Here is a 21,641-nt window from a genome sequence, read left to right as displayed (position 1 = left end):
TGCTGACCTCGAGTCAGGAAGACCTGAATTCAAATTCATCCTCAGACATTTAGTAGCTGTGTGATGCAGAGCAAATCTCTTGACTGCTATCTGCCTCAGTTTCCTCTTCTTTAAAATAAGGATAATAGCACCTACCTCCAGAGATTGTTGTGAGGATGAGATAATATTTGTAAAATACTTTGTAAATCTTAAAGTACTTATTTAAATGCTGGCTTAAAAAAAGCCTGCTATAGCTTGAATGACAGTTTAAGAAATAGTAACTCCAGGGGCAGCTTAGAAGATTCAGTGAATAGAGCACTGGATCTGGAGTTAGGAGGACCTGAGTTCAAATGTGGCCTCATATACTTATTAGCTGTGTGACCTTGGACAAATCACTTAACCTGTGCCTAAAAGGGAAGTAGGTGTCTCAGTGAATAGAGTGGAAGTCTAGAGTAAGAAATATATGAATTTAAATCTGGTCTCAGACACTTCATAGCTACGTGACCTTGGGCAAGTCATTTAACCTCTTTTTGCTTTAACCCACTGGAGAAGGAAATGGCAAACTGCTCCAGCATCTTTGCCAAGAAAAACCCATGAACGATATGGTCTACAAGGTCATGAAGAATTGGACATGACTTAACAACAACAAACCCCGAAGTGGAGAATAAGGAAACATTGTCAGCACTCTTTCCCCCCATAGTCTGAAATGCTGCATATTTAGTGAAAGGTCTAAAAAATTAAATGTAATTTAATTCTCTTCATGATTCTGCTGGCTCAGTGGGGATGTAACCCCTCATGTGTAACCTCTTTTGTAAAGGGGGCAAATTTCATGAACTTGAATAGAAGTTTAGAGGATCAGGTAGACAAATACTGTCACTCTCCTGATAGCTCCTTAGGGGATGTAAAAGCCTAAAAAAAGGAGGGAGAGTATCTTTACAATTTCTTTACAACTCCATGATACAGCAACATTTGGTTTATTGTGATCATTTCAAATTCTAAATCCCTTATATTTTAAATTTCTTGATTTGAGAGTCTAATCCACTTTAACCCAAAAAACATTTATGATGTGCTTACTAGGTCCGTGGTATTATACTAGGCAGTTAGGGATATCAATACAAAATACGAAAACAGTCCTCATCTTCAAGAAGTTTTACATTTTTATGGAAGAATATAACATGTGTCTGTATCACTGTCTTCCATTATTGTATAGTTTGTCATATTTTACACGGTATTAACAATAATGGAAATATTTTCTATCACTTATTAAGGCTCTTGATAGTCATCTGAAGTTCTCTGTAACTTCTACTGAAAGTTCTGTTCATCTTATCTTATTTATCTCTGTTTCTGGGAAGTACTTGACTTTTTAAAAGTGTTGAAATCTTGTTTCAGTAATTTTTTTTGGTCTTTCCTGGGACCAGAGAGCCTTATTATGATATCATCTCAGGAATGATTTCTCTAATATTTTAACATCTGAATCTCTTCCTTGTGAGAAAGCAGCAGCTTTAGAAATGCTGTTTTTCCTTGTGCTCTCAAGTGTCAGCCAACTGAACTGGACTTGTATGTTCTTCCCATAATGTTGCTTTATACATCATTAGGCCTTAGAAATTTCTGTTTAGCTATAAAAGTTACCCTGGTACTGCCAAAATTTGTCAGTGACAATCTTTAGCATTCCATATATAATTAATCTTAGTGAACATAAACCTCTTTTGTATTTATTATTCTAGAGTTCACATGCAAATAGAAATTCATATGGAAGCTTTATACTGTCTCATTTCTTGTAGGTCAATAGATCTGTCCTTGTTTTTTTGACTAATGTTTAAGACTACAACACTATGAATCAAGAAACAGATCACCTGAGAAGTTTCTTGAATCACATATATGATACTTGATTGTATTTTAAGAAAACAACTGGACATTTTAAATACAAAACAGTTGTTTTTTCCAAATGCATGGTCTTATTTTCTGGGGTGAAAAATGCTTGAAGTATTACTAACTTTTCTTTCTCATAATGGAGTCAGAGAATCTTCATTTATGTATTATCATGCAAAAGAGGTTAATGTGTTCGAATACTGGTCGTATGTGTTTATTTTTCAGCTAAATTTTTTCATTTAAAAGGTAGAAAATAAGGGCAATGCAAGAATGTAACTTTAGCACTTTCTCTGTCTGTATTTATAACCTCTGTATCAATGGTCTAATAGACAGTTATGAGATAAGGTAGTCTTCAGGTTGATTTTAATTTGGAGAAATTTTTCAGCATGAGATATCAGATGTTTTATTTTGGCTTATGGTTTTTCCTTGGCACCTTATTTATGGTTTTGTGTTTTTGTTTTTGCAGCGTCTGAAGGATGAGATAGCAGAAGTGACGAATGAAATTGAGAGCCTGGGATCCACAGAAGAGAGGTGAGTGTGCCATTTAGTCCAAAAGCATTTATTTAGTGCTTACCAGGAGCCATATTAAGCAGTGGGGAATACAAAAAAAAGGCCAAAATAGTCTCTTCCCTCAAGTAGCTCCTACTCTAATTGGGGGGTGTGTGTGTGTGTGTGTGTGTGTGTGTGTGTGTGTGTGTGTGTGTGTGTGTGTGTGTGTGTGTGTGTGTAATTTACTTTGTGCACACAAGATATGCACTGAATAAATGAAGTTCATTTCAGAGGAGATGGTACTAATAGCTGGGGGACTGGAAAAGGCCTCTTGCAGGAGGTGAGTTTTGAGATGAATTTTAATAAAAGTAGTCAGGAAGCCTCAGGCATAGATGAGGAGCACAGCAAAGGTACACAGATGAGAGATGGAGTGTCTTGTAAGAGGAGCAGTGTAGCTGGATCCTGTAGTTTGTGGAAGGGAATAAAGTGTAAGAAGACTGGGAAGGAAGGAAGGGACTAGGTATGAAGAGCTTTAAAAGCCAAACAGAAAGGTTGAGATTTGTTTCTGGAGGTAATAAAGAGCCCCAAGTGGGGAGGAGAATAACACCTATACTTTAGAAAAACTGCTCTGTCAGCTAAATGGAGGAGGAATTAAATTAGGGAGAGACTTGAGGAGGTGGATTCCAAAGCAGTTGTAATAGTCTAGGTCGGGGCCTTTTGGCCTTCTAAGTCCGTAGGTGGGGCCTTTTGACTGAGCCTAACTTTGAAGTTTGGATTCAATCAAAGGACCTAGAGGGTCACATGTGACCTTAAGGCCTCAGGTGCCACACCCTGGTAGGTGATACAAGCTGAACCAAACAAATAGACTATTATTTTTAGGGTTTTTAATATTTTATTTTTTCCAGTTACAGGTAAAAACAAATTTTAACAGTCAGGGTATTTTTTCAATTTTGCATTCCAAATTCTCTTCCTCCTTCCCCTCCCCTCTTCAAGAAGGCAAGTGATTTAGTATAGGTTTACTTGTTCAGTCATGCAACACATATTTCCATATTAGTCATGTTATGAAAAAAAACATGAACCCCCCCCCCAAAAAAACCCAAGAAAAATAAAGAAAGTAAAAAAAGTATGCTTCCATCTGCATTCATATTCCATTAGTCCTTTCTCTAAAGGTGGATAGCATTTTCCATCATAAGTCTTTCAGAATTGTCTTGAATCATTGTATTGCTGAGAATAGCTAGGTCATTCCCAGTTGATCTGATTCCGCTTACATCACTTTGCATCAGTCCACATAAGTCTTTCCAGGTTTTTATGAAAGCATCCTGCTTGTCATTTCTTATATAGCACAGTAGCATTTCATTATAATCATATGCCACAGCTTGTTCAGCCATTCCCCAATTAATGCACATCCCCTCAATTTCCAGTTCTTTGCACTACAAAAAGAGCAGCTATACATATTTTTGTTACATATATGTCCTCTTCCTTTTAAAAATAATTTCCTTGAGATGCAATCCTAGTGTGGTATTACTGAGTCAAAAGATATGCACATCTTTATAGCCTTTTGATCGTAGTTCCAAATTGCTCTCCAAAATGTTTGGATCAGTTCACAATTCACAACATCAATAGTGCATTAAGTTCCAGTTTTCCCATATTCTCTCCAACGTTGTCATTTTCCTTTTCTGCCATATTAGCCAAACTGTTAGTTGTGAGGTGGTACCTCAGAGTTGTCTTAATGTGCATTTCTTTAATCAGTAGTGATTGAGTGTTTTTTTTATATTGACAAGAGATAACTTTGATATCTTCTGAAAACTGCCTGATCACATCCTTTGACCATTTATCAATTAGGAAATGATTTGAATTCTCATAAATATGACTCAGTACTCTAGACATTTGAGAAATAAGGTCTTTATCAGAGAAAATTGTGGTAAAATTTTTTTCCCAGTTTGTGCTTTCCTTCTAATTTTGATTGTATTGTTTTGTTTGTGCAAAACCTTTTTAATGTAATCAAAATTATCCATTTTACGTCCTATATTGTTCTCTATATCTTGTTGGTCATAATTTCTTCACTTCTCCATAGATCTGATGGGTAAACTATTCTATGCTTCACTAATTTGCTTGTGATATCACCCTTTTTTTCTAAGCTGTATACCCATTTTGACCTTATCTTGGTATATGCTGTGAAATGTTGGTCTATATCTAGTTTCTGCCGTACTATCTTCCAGTTTCCTATCAGCTTTTGTCCTGCTTTCCCCCTAGTTATCCTTCTCTCTTGTTCCTTTCACCTTGTCCCTCTTCAAAAGTGTTTTTTCTTCTGACCACTGCCTCCCCCAGTCCATCCTCCCTTCTATTATCCCACTCCCTTTCCTTATCCCCTTCTCCTACTTCTCTGTATACCCAGCTGAATGTGTATACTATTCCTTCTTTGAGCTGGTTCTGATGAGTGTAAGATTCAAATGTGGCTCACCACCCCCATCCTCACCCCCATCTTCCCCTCCACTAGAAAGCTCTTTTATGTGACTTAATTTACCCCATTCTACTTCTCTTTTCCCCATTCTCTCAGTGCATCTCCCTTTCTCATCCTTTGATTTTATTTTTTTGGATATCATCCCATCAGAGTTAACTCACACCCGTGCCCTCTATGTATACTCCTAACTGTTCTAATAAAGTTCTTAGGAATTACGAATATCATCTCCCCATGTAGGAATATAAACAGTTTAACCTTATTGAATAGCCTATGATTTCTCTGCCCTATTTACCTTTTATGTTTGAGTATTATATTTGAAAGTTAAATTTTCTATTCAACTCTCATCTTTTCATCAGGAATGCTTGGAAGTTCTCTCTCTTTATTAAATATCCATTCCCCCTCTATTATACTCAGTTTTGCTGGGTAGATGATTCTTGGTTGCAGTCTTAGCTCCTTTGCCTACCAGAACATGATATTCTAAGCCCTCTGGTTATTTCATGTGAAAGCCACTAAACTTTGTCTTATCCTAATTGTGGCTCCATGATATTTGAATGATTTCTTTGTGTCTACTTGAAATATTTTCTCCTTGGCCTGGGAGCTCTGGAGTTTGGTTATAATGTTCCTGGGAGTTTTCGTTTTAGGATTTCTTTCAAGAAAGTGATCAGTGGATTCTTTCAGTTTTTATTTTATACTCTGGTTCTGGAATGTCAAGGCAGTTTTCCCTGATAATTTCTTGAAATGTGATATCTAGGCTCTTTTTTTTATCATGACTTTCAGGTAATCTAATACTTGTTAAACTCTCTCTCCTTAATCTATTTTCCAGATCAGTTGTTTTTTTCATGATGTATTTCACATTTTCTTCTATTTTTTTCATACCACCATGGAAAAACTGAAAACTTGCAGATCCCCAGAGTTAGCTCTGAAAACAACACATAGGACTACGCAACTGCAACTCCAGGTTGCAAAAATTAGTAGGTAGTGCACCAGTAAATATTCAAAACCAGTTATATGGCTTTCTTATTAACTTGATAATCTTAATAGCAATAGTAGTGAAATTCCTAAAATTAAGACACAAATTAGCAAGCAAACTTTTGCCTTGATTTACTTATTTTGGTTCTACATTTCAGTCTTATTCATAGTTCCATAGCAATACAGTAATTTCAGCATATGTCAAAAACAATTGAACTAGAAGGATGTGAACCCAACACATCCTTAATTCAGTGTTAGACCCGTTCATTTAACATGGAAAAAACTGCCAGTCCTTTAATATCTTAAATATTATTAGAATCACTTAATTTATTTGCATATTCCCTAAATAAGCCTGCTAGATAGAATATTCGTTTTATTTTTACCTGGAAAAGCTGTATGAGTTACTGAATGTGTGAATCCAAATGACCTTCCCACTGTGATAGATAGATAGATAGAGCAAGCATGTATTATGTGTTTACTTTGTGCCAAGCACTGTGCTAAGTGCTGGGAATACAAATATAAGAAAACTTTCAAGGAGCTTACATTCTAATGGGGAACAGAGAATTATAAAGGGAAGCTGGAAAGTTTGCTGATGTGGATATGGAGGAATTCTTATTGATCTGGGAGTGAAAGGTTACATAACCAACAAAATGGAGAACTAGACACTTTCTCTGATCCTCCTGACCTCTCAAACCTCTCCAAAATAACAATTATGCAGAAGAAATAAAGCAGTCTTAGCTGTCTACACAGTCTAGGACAACAAGAAATTTAACAAGGTAGCAATCCAGAGAAGTAACTACAGAGAAAGTTAAACTTTGACATGTTTACCTAGCCTCTCCTTTTATATTGGCTATCATACTCTTAACAGTGCTACACACAGTGATCCACAGGGATCCAAGAGAACTCAACTCTTAACTCCATCTCCTTCTACCACCTCCCTTCCCTCATCTGTCCTCACCCCTCTCTTTCTACCATGGAAAATGAAAAGGCAAAAGCTTGCTCTGACTTGGATGGCACTATAGCAGCACTCTATACTACAACATTGCTAAGCCAGAGAACCAAGGAAAAGAGGGAACTAGAACAGGGCATCAACTTGTGTATGACAAATGACTGGGCCTTCAGAAAAGGGGACTGGGCATCCAGTTCTGACCAGTTCTTTCCTCTCAGAAGTCATTTGGGGAGAGTAAAGCTGGCAAAATGTGAATTCACCAGCATGGAATGAGGTTAAGACAGTTTTGAAATCCAACCCCCAGGGAAATCACCATCCAGAGGAAAGAATTAGAAAGTTAGCAATAGGAGAATATAAGGAAAAATACTGAAATTACCCAAGATGTCAAGAGGTAAAAATATAATTGATTGAGCGTAAGCAGATAGACCAAAAGGGAAGGTAATAATAACAACAGAAGGGGATGTGGCCTCTAGATCAGCTGAATGAGTTCAGACATCTATTAATAAGTATTGCAAGACAGAGGAAAATGAATCATCAAAATGAATGTGGTAAAGGGCCCTATGAATTCCCCAGAGACCATGGAACCACAAGATGTTCCTGAATGGTTTCAAAGAGAAGTTAGCATTGTAAAAGCAGAATTTATGGCCTACTCAGCAGAAATAATCAGCAGAATAGAAAAACTTGAATCTGTGGTGGTAGAACTCATCAAAGAACCAAAAAAGACAGTTATTGATTGGAAATGTAAATACATAGAAGCAAAGGACAGTCTGGAAAAAATGGTGCAAAAAACAGTAATGTTAAATGAAAACACGATCTCTATCTAAGCAACGCATGTTGCTCTTAAAGCCTGGATGCATAGAGACACCGTAAAGATATGTCTCCCAGAAGAATTTGACAAGTCAAAAAACCTGAATACCATATAATGTAAGAAATAATATATGAAAGCTGCTCAGAACTTCTAAACATAAAACAAAGTACCATTTGAAAGAATGTGCAGCTTGCTTCCAGGAAAACCAATAAAACAAACAAAAAACACCTAGGCTACTAATTTCAAGACCTGTGGTGGTTAAATTTAACCATTCCAGTGACAAACAGCAAATTCTGCAAGTGAGCAGGAGAGGAAAGGAATATAAATGAAAGAAAATTTGAATAACACACGACTATTCTGTACCTTCAATAAGTCACAGGAAGGAATGGAATAATGTGTTCTGAAGAGCAAAAATGCTCAATATGCAACTTAAGGTGATATATACTGAAAACCTGAGCTTAGCTTTTAACGAAAAAAGATAGACATTCAACAAAATCAGGCTTTTTATTGATTTATTTATTTTTAGTTTTCCCCATTCACTCCCATAAGATTTTGAGTTCTAAATTTTCTCCTCCTTCCCAAGATGGCATGCAATCTGATATAGGCTCTACATGTACATTCGTATTAAATATATAAAATCAGGCTTTTAAAGCATTCCTGTGGGTGACATTCTGAAAACTTAAGCCTAACCATTAATGTAAAAGATGGGTATTTTTAATAAAAAGGAGGCATTTGAAGCATCCCTGTGGGAAAAAACATCAGCAACTGGAGCAGCTGAAGGGATCAGAATAGACTTTCTATAGGAAATGGTACTTGAATAGAGCTTAGAAGGAAACTAGAGATTTTTGAGGTGAAGTGAAGTTGGGAGTACATTACAGGTAAGGTGAAGAGAACTTTTGAAAAGACAGGAAGACAATGTGGGGCCAGCAAAGAGGCCAGTTTAGTCTTTCTTGATTAATTAAACCAAAATTATGGCTAACTATTTCTTCTGCGGATAACAGAAAGATTAATTTATTGCAGGTCTGGGAATCAGGAGATGTGGGTTCTACCTGGTTTTGCTACTAGTTAGTTGTGTTTGGTAAGCCTTGACCCTTACTTTCTTTATTTGTAAAGTAGGGGTGATCTCCGAGATGCTTTCCAACTCTAAGATTATGTTATTCTCCCTTAACTTTTTTATTCTACATTTTATTTATAGCCTCATTTTTAAACATACATTAAACATTGGTTATGACAAGCACACATAGGAATTAATAATAAAAAAAAAACTAACTCATAAATTTCAATTGAAATTTGCATTAAAAATCATTTTTAGAATCTCCAGACTAAATCTATATGCATTTTGTATTCATCTTAGAAACATCATGGAATGCATCTAAATTTATTTTAGTTCTACATTTCCTGCATTCCCTGTAAATAGTTTCACTGATGTCTACATTTCATCGTCCCAGATTAAATACAAATTTTGACGGGAAAAAAAAGTCTGCTTAACCCAACTTAAACCAACCCTTGTGTATGGAAGAAAATAACTTGTATACCCAAATATCCTTTAACTCTACTAGGTTTGAGGTTTCTATGACATTCCCCAAATATAAAATGACAATTTGAGTAGTCATTTAGTTTGTGGTTAATATTTTGAAGCCAGATTTTACTCGTCTGGATTTCTTATCTGCTTAAATTAATTTTTCTCCAGGTATACCTTTGGATATATATTCATTTTCATGAACTTTTTGAATAATTACTCTTCTTAGAGCACTAATAAATTTTTGTGATGATTATCTTATAGGAAAAACATGCAGAGGAACAAGCAGGTAGCCATGGGCAGAAAAAAGTTCAATATGGACCCCAAAAAGGTAAGAAAAATTGGATGCAGTCATGACTATTAGTACTTTGGATGGCTTCTTTTAGGTGTGACCCTAGATAAGAACCCAAAAGTGTTTTCAAGCTTTTTTGTTTCTGATGATCCTGTAGAAATTAATGTCATCCCTTTAGTGTTATGCCTAGTACCTGATGGAGAACTCTGATGACTGATCCTCTAATTTTTTCAGTTGGGGAATATCTGTTGAATCCTTTTAAGTTCAATTTAATCATAAGTGAAGTTTCCTCCTCTGTCTTTTTCTTTACAGATGTATTGAATGAGGGACACTGTGGGGTAGTAGAAGCATTGATGTTAAATTAAGGAGAGGCCTAGGTTTGAATTCTACTTCTGACTGTTGCTAACTATATTACCCATAGAAAATACCTGTAGTGACTTCGTTACAAGTTGTTATGAACATCAAGTGAGAAAATGTATATAAAGGTTGTTAGAATTAATGGCGCTTGTCTTGTGATATTCTAGGGGATCCAGTTCTTAATAGAGAATGACCTGCTGAAGAACACGTGTGAAGATATTGCACAGTTCCTGTACAAAGGTGAAGGGCTCAACAAAACCGCTATTGGAGACTACTTGGGTGAAAGGTATATACCCCTGGCTTTGGGGGAGGTAGAAAAGATTGGTAAAGAGCTATCTAATGAAACAGATCTCCCTTCCCAAACTATACTTTTGTAAATTTCTAAAACTTTTAAGTAAGAGAATTAGAGTTGGGAGCCCTATTCTCAAACCTACCTTTGGACTATAGGTATCTTCCTGCTCTGAGATTCTATAATATCATGCCATAAGTAACAAAATGTACTGAATGTAGATAATCTTAAGTGGAAAATCTGATCTTTCTTTTCTTTTCCAAGTTGTGAACATTCTAAGGCACTGGCTTTACTTTCTGATCCAATGGGAGTTAATCTCTGACAATATCCATTTTAAAGGGATTTTTGCCTCCAAGGGATTGATGTGATGAACTATGCCTTTTAATTTTGTTCCTCTTGTCTTTTTTTTTTTTAAATTAATCTTGATAGAGATGAGTTTAACATCCAAGTCCTTCATGCTTTTGTGGAGTTGCATGAATTCACAGATCTTAATCTTGTCCAGGCATTGCGGTGAGTATATTAGGGATAAATTGTATACTAGAGATAAATACTGGAGACAAATAAGGCAGGAAAGGCAGCTTTGGAGTCAAATGTTGTTTAAAAGTTTCTATTTCATATTATATGAAGTATTTTAGTAAATTTATAACTCTTGAAATTGATTTTCCTGATTAATCTGTTGAGACTTAATTGAAAGTTACTGGGTGGTTAAGGGGAACTGTGAAAGATACCAAATAACAGCATTTGGTGGTTACTTTGTAGATTGATTCATAATTTAAATGAACTAGAAGAACTTTTTTTTTTTTATAAAATAGGTGAAAACCTTTTTTTCCCTATCCAGGTAGAACTCTGACTCATTCAAAAATTGAGTCACATAAATTTTTTTTAGAAAACACTAGTTTGATAAAGAAATATATTAGTCATTGAACTTCAGAACTAGACAAGGCCTTAGAAGTCATCTGCTATCGTTTATAGATGCAGTGAGACATTCATCGTTACACATCTAGTTAAAAGCAGAGTTGGAATTAAAACGCTTATCACCTGATTCTTAATTCAATATTGCCACTATTGCCATGCTGCCTTCAATTTTTAAAGGAGAAAACATACTTCATAAGTACAACAAATTTAAGTCAAATATAACTTGTTAAGGAAAATTAATAGAGAGGTGGGAGAGATAGAAAGGGGAAGGAAGAATAGGAAAGAGAGATATCCAATTCTTTGCCAAATCTCTGTGAGGCAAAGATTTAATTTATTTATTAATGCTGTTCTTAGGTCAATCAGTAAGTATTTATTAAGTGCTTATTGTGTCCCAGACCCAGGGGCTGCATTAAATATAATGAGTTAAACAAACCTGTAAGTTTTATAAAATAATAGCTAAAAATAAATAGAATTTTTTATTTGTTCCTCTTCAAATCATGGAAGTACAAGTAAATTTAATGTTTTCTGTTCTTTTTTTTTTTTAATGAAAACCTATAACTTAAATCTTCAGAAAGTGAAGAAGTAGGTACCTCATTTTTAAAGAAAAATCTGTTTCAGTTCTAAATTCCACCTGTCATCTTGGGATACTTTTATATGATTGTCACAAGTCACTTGTAAAACTTTGTTGAATTTTCACCATCTGGGCATAATAGAGTGACATCATTTCTTGGTATTTGCTTTAACATTTTCGTTTCAGCCCACTAGATGAAATTAAGCTGATGGCTGGATCTCATCAACTCGCTTGACCCCTATTTGAAAAGACTACTTGTGTAGATCATTTGGAAAAATTTTTTTTGCCTAAATCAGGATTTTTATATATTGATTTTGCTTATAACAAAGGATATGTGTAGTTTGATTCTGTTTACTAGTGTGATGAAAGGAGTTATTCTTTCCAATCAGACAATATCGATTTTCCCTTTTTCTGATGTTTTACACCTATACTACCTGCCTCACAGGGTTGTCATTAGGATTAAATGAGATCAGGTATAAAAAGGGCTTTGCACACCTCAGGGACCAATATAAAGTGTAGCTATTGTCATTCCTATCTTATTCTCATTCTTTTTGATGAATTTTAGGTAAAAACAGTCCAAAAACAAGTTGCTATCCTGCTATTGTTCTTTTATACTTAATATCCTACAAATTATTTTACAAGCTGATAAATTAACTTTTTGTAATTGAATAAGAGTATTGACGTGTTGCTTATCTTCTGTAGATGCACTGAAAACTTCTTATGGACAACTATATTAGCACATAGGATGACCGTGATAACATGTTCTTTACTTTCTTCCTGCTTGGCATTAATTTCTTGCTTGAGATCTTTGAAAACTTTCTATTCCACATAGTTTAGAAATTAAGATCATTCAATGTGGTAAAATCAATCATAATCTTATTAATATAAACATTGATTTAATATTTTTGTATTAATGTTGTGTCTAGGCACTTATTTGTGGGCAGTAGTTTTGTCTGTAATAATGCTCTAAATCTAGTACAGTTTATTTACTGAATTCTAAAGGATATTTTGTGGTTTATATTTTTACTGTTGGGATTTGTCTTCTGTTTATAAAGGTTAACAAGTGTCTAGTGTATTAATTCTAGTCACCTAGTTTTGTCTTTCTAGGTGTCTGGTAGATGTTAAGTTGTTGCAGTTTCCATCCTTTTGCTGCATAATTTGCATTGATCAATAAATCCAAGATCTTTAACTAAAGCCTTTTTTATATTTTCTGGTAACAATAACGTGATCCTCAATTACTCTAATAAATCCTTCTTCCTAAAAACAAATCTGTAATATTCAGCCATTTGTTTGATGGTTTTTTGGTCATATTGTTGGTAAAGTTTGTGTAAATGTAGCACCTTTGGAATCCATACCTTTATGTTAAATTTCCTGGGTGCAAGGACCCCAGCATACACAGAAGGGCCTGCTGTGCATGTTCTTAGATCTGCTTTTCTGAAAGGAAGGCAACTTTTGAGGGGTCAGCAATCTACTTTAATTAAGAACTTATACCATTCACTTAGTTCAAAGGGAAAAGTCAGTACCCTGAACTTCAGAGAAAATACGGAGAAATAAAAATCAAAACAGATAGGACTTCCAGTTCTCTGACCATAAGTAATACATACATCACACATCAACAGACAGATCTGACTGTCTGATCATTGCATACATACGTAATTACCAGAGAGAGAAGTACCAGCATCTGGGCTTTCAAAGCTGGAGGGCTCCTTAGCATGCAGCCCAGAGTCTCATCTGGCCAAATACTTCCAGTGAGTAAGCCCCAAAGTAAAACCTCACCTCAGAGTATTTATACACTTTTCAGAGCCAGAGGGCATCACAACCCTTGAGAACCAGTGCCTCATTAGAAATTGACAAAAAGTGTGGGCCTTCCTATAAAACAAATTCTCCCCTAATCGAGCTTCCTTTAATGGGCAAGCAAATTAATGGGTGGAGAAGATCTTTAACTCTCATAATTACCATTACGCTAGGCTTCCTCCAGACATATTGGTTACATTCATCAAATCCAGAATTGTCGTCATCACCATCATCATCATCATTATCATCCTCATCCTCATCTTTTTCTCATTTTCCCCTTGAGTTCAGATAAAAAGTCCTGGAACAAGTTGCTCTCCTGTGATTCCTTCTTTTATACTCAATGTAAAATGGAACTGATTTTTGCAGTTGAATTAAAGTATTAGAATGTAAGCTTATCCTTTACATACACACATACATACACAAATACACACTCTCCTCATCTGGTTCTCGTGATTTTTTTACTTCCTCTTAAGTTTCCACAGTTTGAAGGATTTTTGTTGCATGTAGCTTAAAGATTATGAGTGTACAGTAATACATATTTTAAAAGTTGTTGTTAAGTTTTTAGAGATCAATGTTATGAACAGGTGATTGCCTGCATTATTTTAGTGGAAAAGGTCCAATTCCAGTAAAAGTTTTGGTTGAGTTCTTCAGGGTATTCTAAAGTCTCTATCTGTAGTGTTGATATTTGTTGTCTGTTAGTCCATGAAAGGGAGGGGGCTTCTGATTTATCACTGCAGTTAACTAAATGCCTTCCTGGGTATTCAGTAGGAGCTAAATCTTTATGACTATCCAGTGATAGATGATGGATTGTATAGTTTCTGTCATTTCCTCATATTTATTATCAGAACCAATCAGTTATTATATTAGCATAAATAGGATTGGGCCAGTTGTCTGAAATGCAGACAAGGGGATAGATCTGAATTTGTAAAACCAAGTAGATAATTTTATCACTCTTTCATATAAAATGTTCCTGGAGGTTCTGAAATCTAGAGGAAAAAACTGTCTTCTAAGGATACCATAACAGACATTCTCTCCACCATGTAGGCAGTTTCTGTGGAGTTTCCGTCTTCCAGGAGAGGCACAGAAGATTGATCGGATGATGGAGGCATTTGCTCAGCGGTATTGTCAGTGCAACAATGGAGTCTTTCAGTCCACAGGTAAATAAGGCTGTTAGCAGTCACTGGTCCCATGTCTTCCAGGCAGTTTTGGTGGATTCTTTTCTTGCCACTGAGTTACTTTTAAAGTATGTAGGGTCCATGTGAGTGTCCATCACATTTTGCCTTTCTCTTTGTAGTTGTGGTGTTGGATATATGGAATATTTTCATACTGGCACAGGATGTCATCAGCTTTGTCATGTAGCTCTGTCAATTGTCTATCTTTCTCCAGGGTGATTAGAAGCTTTGGAATGAATTCAAGAGACTCTTCTGGAAATCAAGATTTTTAATCCTTGATTCCATTGGTCAGTTATTATTGCTTTCCTATGTGATATATGACTAACCTTCTTAGCACTGCCATGTTTTTGCTGTTTTATTTCTTATAGACACTTGCTATGTTCTCTCCTTTGCCATCATTATGTTGAATACCAGTCTCCATAACCCCAATGTCAAAGATAAGCCCACAGTAGAGAGGTTCATTGGCATGAATCGAGGTATTAACGATGGAGGTGATCTACCAGAAGAGCTGCTCAGGGTGAGTGTGTAGAAAATAGCATCCCAATTTTAAAAGTGTCTGAGTCAGGATTTAAATTCTAGTCTTCTATTTCTCTGATTGAGTTATTGTTAGTATTTTTTTGGATCAGAGGAATTTGTTGACTTTGGAATGGGTTTATTTCTTAGGAGGAAAGGATTGTATTTCATTGCTAAGTAGACATAGAGACTGAAGTAAGCAATTGAGAAATTGGTGATGAATTTTAAGTCTTGAATATGGGAGTTATGTGGGACAAGAGATCTGGCATTTTATATTTTTCCATATATTTATATGCTTATAAATATTCTATATGTAATATATTATATTATTTATATTTATCACATATATTTATATGTTGTATATATTTATATATTATCCTTAAATGATCAGTAGGCTTCAAATTTAATAATTTTTTTTTAAAAAAAGACTAAATATAATGGTGAAAGGAACAACATTGATAGTGTCAAAGACATATATAATGTAATCTTTTGTCCCAGAATCTCTACGAGAGCATAAAAAATGAACCCTTTAAAATCCCTGAAGATGACGGAAATGACCTCACTCATACTTTCTTCAATCCAGATCGTGAAGGCTGGCTACTAAAACTTGGTGAGTAGCTCCTGTGAGCAGGGCAGCTAATACGGAGAAAGGAATTTGTATTCTCAGCAAAGAGTGGTGTTAGGGGCTTGTTAGGGGGTGTAGGAACTTCAATGTGGTTTGTTTTATAACAAATTTCCACCTGAAAAAAAGTTGTATATTTAAAGTTGTATATGTAAAGGAGACTTTAGTCCACTGACGTTTATGTCCTATTGAGAAATAAACCTGACTAAGCTGTGAAATGTCCAAGTATATGTTTCCCACATTTTCACCTCTGGGGTTCCTTAACCATGTTGTGTCTCAAGGAAATTCCTCTAGGAATTGGTTCTTTCCCCTTTCTCCTCTTCCCCTTAAACCATGTGGGAAGTGAACGGTGGTGTCCATCTTTCTATTTCCCATTCCTATACCTTGTATCTGGTGCTCCTGCCTTTTCCCCACCTCCCAGTGCATCATCACTTCCTTCTGCGTTCTGGCTCCATGAGCAGACAGCATGCATGGCAACCCCAGAGCGCTTGATTGCAGCTGCATCCACAGCACTCTTAATCATTCTCAGGCAGTGGAGTTTTCCCTTCTGCTTTCCAGTTCAAATCAGATATAATCATTTGAAGAAAAATTTAAACGTTCTATTTCCTTCTCTCCCTCTGCATGAGGTGAGCTTCTGTTGCTGGAACTTATGGTCATATCTTCCCTTTCACAAAGTGAGGGATAGGGTATCCAGAAGAAATTTTTTTTTCTGTGAGAGTTTTATACAGGTTCACATATTTCCGTGTGAAAATTTGTATGCTGATATGTAGTATTTCAAAATATGAAAAGAACTGGTCTGCCTCCCAAAACTTGATAAACAGAAGGGCCCCAGACTATTTGGACTCTGTATTGTTATTGCACAAAAGCAGTAACTTGTTCCATTCTGCCTTGCTGTATTAGCTATTGGTGGATTCTCTTCCATATCAGCTAATTTATGGGTGTAATAATCTTCCTAAACAATCTCAATTAACTACCCCAATGAGGTTAGAAGTAGTCTCTAAGTTGGTCATCACTGACATCCGTAAAGAGTTGAAACAGTAACTTTCCACTATCCCTAATTCAGAGAAGTTACAGTTTTCCATTTTAAAACCATACTTAACCCGAATTACAAGTTATTCGTTGTTAAAGTGCCACTCCTGTGGTTTGGGTTTTGAATGTTCCTCTGGAATAAACCAATATTTTGTGCTTCTTTAAACCAGTAGTACATGCACCCCTTAGCAATCCCTGCTTTAAAATCACTAAACCAGTTAACCTGCTATTTACCATTATTTCCAAGCAGCTAGGGCCAAAAGGGAATTATGAAAGTGCAGATGTTGGAAAATAAGATGATATAAACTAAAAATTAAGATAAAAATAAGATTAGGGGAAAAAATGTGCAACTGAGGTTCAGTTTATTTCCTCTAGTAAGGTTAGTTCCAATTCTAATTAGATTTTCTAACAAACTTGTGGTTTATTGCCTTGATTTTATAAACTTCAGTCACACTTCCCTAGGCTGTCAGCCTTCCAACTGACTGATGTATTATTGGATGATAGAGAAACCTAAAATGAACACTGCAGTAACTGTGGAGAGGCAGCCGTCATTATCACTGTAACGGAAGCACAATTATACACATGCATGTGTATTCTTTGTACCAGACACACATACATGTGTATACTTGGATATGCTTCAAACAAAAAGCTGGGCCAGCTTTTCTCTGAACTAGTATATGTTGCCAGGAGTTTTGACTCCTTTCCCCTGGGATTCTGGACATACTAATAAGGATTAGCTTTATAAGTGCTGAATTGTAACTTCTTTTGGGCCACGTTTTCAGTACTTGCCTCTAATTTTACATTTGCCAAATGGGTGGTGGAATATAAAATTACTGTACTTTCATTCATGCATTTAACTAATGGCCAGCTGAAAACTTGCTCCCAGGAGATACCATTTTTATGCTTAGCTCCTTCCCCAGGCAGACATGAATGTGACTGATGCATTGCATAATAAGAATAAGGAGCCTGGTTTAATTTATTTGTTTTAATTTTCTTTTCTCCCTCATTTGTATGTTTCCATGATTTTGGCTCTTCTTTTCCTTGCCCCAAACTCCAGGAGGTATGTAATCCCCCACCCCCATCCCCCACCTGCTCTCTCGCTCTGCACAGGCCACTGTAATTGCTGCAGCATTTTATTTTATTTTTATTTTTTGGTTCTTCCGTTTTTGTAATTGCTGGTGGTACTGTTAATGCTGCTTCTGACTTTTTGCACAGTCCCTAGGGAATTCTGCTCAGGATCAGGGGGTTATAGAAATTTCATCTTTTTGCCTTTTAATAAGTACAGAGAATAATACTGTCTACAATCAGACTCCAAGGTGCCAGATAGCTTAAATCCACAATTTCACCATCTGAATTGAATGTATGTTAGTGTCGGCTGAAGACATCATAAACATGGGTCTGTGAGATCAGGAGAGATCTAATAAAATTGCCCATAGAGTTATTGACAAGACCTGTTCATTTCATAGGTATGTACAGAGAAAGAGAGAGAGAGAAGGGGATTTGCTCAAATCTGTGTATCGCTACTCTTTCTAAAGTAATTTTTGAAATTGTTGAGTAGGAAGAAGTAAGACCATTTGTTTTCTCAAAGTTGCTGTGCTTCTGGAAAAGAAGTAAAGTTGACTCTTTGGAGTATTTCTTAGTCTTTGTTCTTGTGAAGTGTAGACCTAGTGTTTTCTGAATTCAAAATAATAAAAAGTATCATGCAAAAAAATGAAGTTAAAAAAGTAAAAGACAAAGTTTAGGAATTAAAAGAATAGCCACCTATATAGTCTTTATGCTAGTTTCCAAGCATCACTGGAGAATTACATGTTCATCAACTCTTTTTCCAGTCACTCAATGTTGAAAGTCTAGCATTGACCTTCAAGTTACATTATTAATAAATATTCTCTATTTGCCCATTTCCTAAGAAGTGCTTACATTTTTCCTAGCCAAAGGGCTCTGCACAGTTTTTGCATGTAGGTGTTACCAGATCAGAGCTGAAGAGAGAACCAGTGATAAAACACACCAGTAATACACCAATGTCAAAACTCATTTAACTTAAGATATTTCTGGGACTTTTCATTGAGAACCTGAGCTAAAAGAATGATTGGGAGAAGAAAGGTACTTAAAATCAAGAAATCATAAAGGAATTCAGGAGACCTATGTGTCATATTGGAAATAAAGAAGGAAGGAAAGAGCCAGAGTGGGTATATCCACCATTATACCTACACCAATGGAAGAAGGGGATGTATCACTTATGACGGTGGGAGGTTTTCCTGTGAGTTCCACAGGGACTGTCCGAGGTGCTCTCAGTGATGCGTCTGCTCATTTTATGTCTGTTCCTTCAACATAGAAACACTCTCTGTGGCAGGGCTTCATTATACAATTCTTTATAGCCACAAGGAAATGTCCTGAGGAAATAACCAAACTTTTCTATAATCAGAGAAACATGACCCTCGACAGCCTCTTTTCACTATTTCTTCTCAAAGAATAAGTGTCATCAGGGTGTCATTCTGTAATGTGATGTGCATATACCTTATGCATATACCTCTAGTGATTTAGTTCATATTTGAATGTTCATTGTATGCTGAGCGTTAGACAGGCCCAGTATATACAAAGCAGAAGTTCTCTCAGACCCTTTGGGATTCATCTTGATAAAACAAATAATCACCAAGTCTGAATATGCTTCTTGTTCCTTTTTCTTCTCCCCATTTTTCTTTTTTCTGCAATCCAGATTTTCCTTTTACCCACATTGTCATCATCTCATTGATTTATTAGTTTTTCCTTATCTATGCCCTTTGATCACATTTCCCATTTAACGTCAGACAAGAATGTTTCACATAATATCAGTTAGACAGTTTGATGGGAATAGGTCTGCTCTTCAGTTGCTTAAGATTAGAGCTAGATAGGTGGGTGGATAGACACGCCTCATAATGCCAAAGATGATTTAACAGCCGAGGTAGTAGTTATTTAAAATCTCAACCGTTTGTAATTAAAATTATTACCTTTCTCTGCCAGTAAACATCTAAGCAAAATCTCATAGGGAGCCTAAAAATTAGTTGGTTCTTCTATTAATCTTCCAGGTTCTTTGTTGACATTGTTTTCAAAGCTCCATTTTTATTACCCAACAGTCTGTACCATTGTAGAGCCTTTTTCCCCCTGACATTATCTGGTAGTGAGGAAAGATTATAAAATAGTCACTGGGCAGTGGAAATCTTTCATTTTTAAAGCTTCCCCACTTTCTTTCAGGAGTATGAATCTGGAAAGGCATGTAGGAACACAGTACTATGATGGGCCCTGGTGTAGTAAAAAAGAGTTCTGGATTTGAAGTTAAAAAAAAAAAAGCAAACAAACCTAAATTCATATTCTGATTCTGTGTGTCACATAACCTCTGTGACCTTGGGTAAGATATTCCCTCTTTGTAGGCATGTTTGCCCATTTGTAAAGTGAAAGGGTTAGACTAGATAACTTCTGAGATCCCTTTCAGCTTGGAATTGTATGATCTTATGGCAATGTTTTTATATTATGTGATTCTTGCCTTTTGTGTAGACTAGAGAAATAATTCTCTCTTGAAATAGAATTTGTAATACAGGATGTGGTAAAGGATAAGGAAAGAATTCAGAAATGCCAAATAGATTTTAACTAACACAGGTCTAACCTGTGAAATGAATCCTTAAAGATAATTAAGAAGTTTTACCTCTTTTCCTCCCTCAAACAGTTGGAAGATATGACTGTGTAGAAAGTATTAGGCCCACTGTGTTACTCTGATAGTAGATTACCTGGGTTAGAGTACAGTCAATTTCAAAGAAACTGTTTTCATTCCTTTGTTATTAGTGTTAGTATAGTCTCAGAGAAGAATTCTTGTTTGCCTGTTTAATAGCTAGTGAGAGAGGTGGGTGGGAAAGGGCTGGAGGATTGAGAGAAGCATACACCACTAAGTATCTTAAATGATACTCATTTAAGAGGCACACCTACTCTTCCTACTTACTTTTATGGCCTGCTGCAGCCTGTGTGAACTGTGTGCCTTAGTTGGAAGAATGAAATAAATTATAAAAGACCCAAAGAATTTATTTTCCCATAATAATTAAAAGTATGCCCTTTATTTGCCCTGAGACTAGAGGAAAAAGTGTTTTCTGATGTTAATAGCCTCACAGTGTCAATATTAAATTTCCTATAAATAGGCAAGATGGAGGTAATATAATCAACATGGAAAGGACAGTCATGAGAGCTAGGATCTAAAGTCACAGTGTTCCACGATAAAATTGGAATTTGATTGCAAAGAAACTAAAGGTTCTTGTTTCTCTCTTCTCCCATATCTGACTGATTAAACTAACAGCTCCTTAAATATCTTTGGGTTTGTTAGATCCTTTATACTATTTAGCCCTAAGTCAGGATGTTTACATTTTCCCTCTTCTTCTATTTCTCTCTAGTTTCAGCTCCATTGATCTGTTTTTTTGCTGATGCTTCTCTAGCACAAGTCAATTTGCACTGCTTACCACTGGGTTCTTTTCACCTGAACCCTGTCCATCCTGCTGTCTGATTCCATCTGAAGGATGTCATTCAGCCTCGCTTGCTCTGCTTGTGCCACAGATCATGCACCTTGTGAAAGATGCTTCTGTTTTGGCTCTGTTTGTGTTTTGTAACTGATGTAAATTTTTCCATAACCTAGATGTTCCCATGATATCCCTTCCTTCCTACTCATTCATCCTTTCTGAGAAGAAATACTTGTGTTTTGTGGAATGTATACTATGCTTGGTTGTCTCTTGTCAAATGTGTATCTCCTTTTGCTCTGCAGGTGGCAGAGTAAAGACATGGAAGAGACGATGGTTCATTCTGACTGACAACTGCCTTTACTACTTTGAATATACAACGGTGAGCAAACCTCAGTCTGCTGAGGCAAGAAGGAAGGGTCAGTCATTTACTGTCAGAGCAAAACATCAGAGAAGACATGTGCCTCATTTGTTTGGTTTTAAAACCAAACCAAACAAATGAGGCACATTGCAATAAATCCTATAAGTTGGGATGGGAACCTAATGGTCAAGATTCCCTGACTTTATCCAGGTGA

At 36.0% G+C, this 21,641-nt stretch overlaps 1 protein-coding gene across 4 annotated transcripts in view; it reads left to right on the top strand.

Moving 5' to 3' along the window:
* The window catches only part of CYTH1 (cytohesin 1), a 168,580-nt gene that overhangs the window by 125,679 nt on the left and 21,260 nt on the right, over positions 1-21,641 (top strand). For all 4 annotated transcript variants that reach the window (XM_072645186.1, XM_072645185.1, XM_072645187.1 and 1 more), the window contains exons 3-10: positions 2,315-2,379; positions 9,308-9,374; positions 9,860-9,978; positions 10,411-10,491; positions 14,306-14,418; positions 14,802-14,950; positions 15,445-15,556; positions 21,372-21,448. In XM_072645186.1, the coding sequence (XP_072501287.1) occupies positions 2,315-2,379; positions 9,308-9,374; positions 9,860-9,978; positions 10,411-10,491; positions 14,306-14,418; positions 14,802-14,950; positions 15,445-15,556; positions 21,372-21,448 (783 nt within the window). The remainder of the gene's footprint in view (positions 1-2,314; positions 2,380-9,307; positions 9,375-9,859; positions 9,979-10,410; positions 10,492-14,305; positions 14,419-14,801; positions 14,951-15,444; positions 15,557-21,371; positions 21,449-21,641) is intronic.

This window comes from Notamacropus eugenii, chromosome 2 (genome assembly GCF_028372415.1).
Source record: "Notamacropus eugenii isolate mMacEug1 chromosome 2, mMacEug1.pri_v2, whole genome shotgun sequence".
Classification (NCBI taxonomy): domain Eukaryota; kingdom Metazoa; phylum Chordata; class Mammalia; order Diprotodontia; family Macropodidae; genus Notamacropus; species Notamacropus eugenii.
This window is presented reverse-complemented; position numbering and strand designations above follow the sequence as displayed.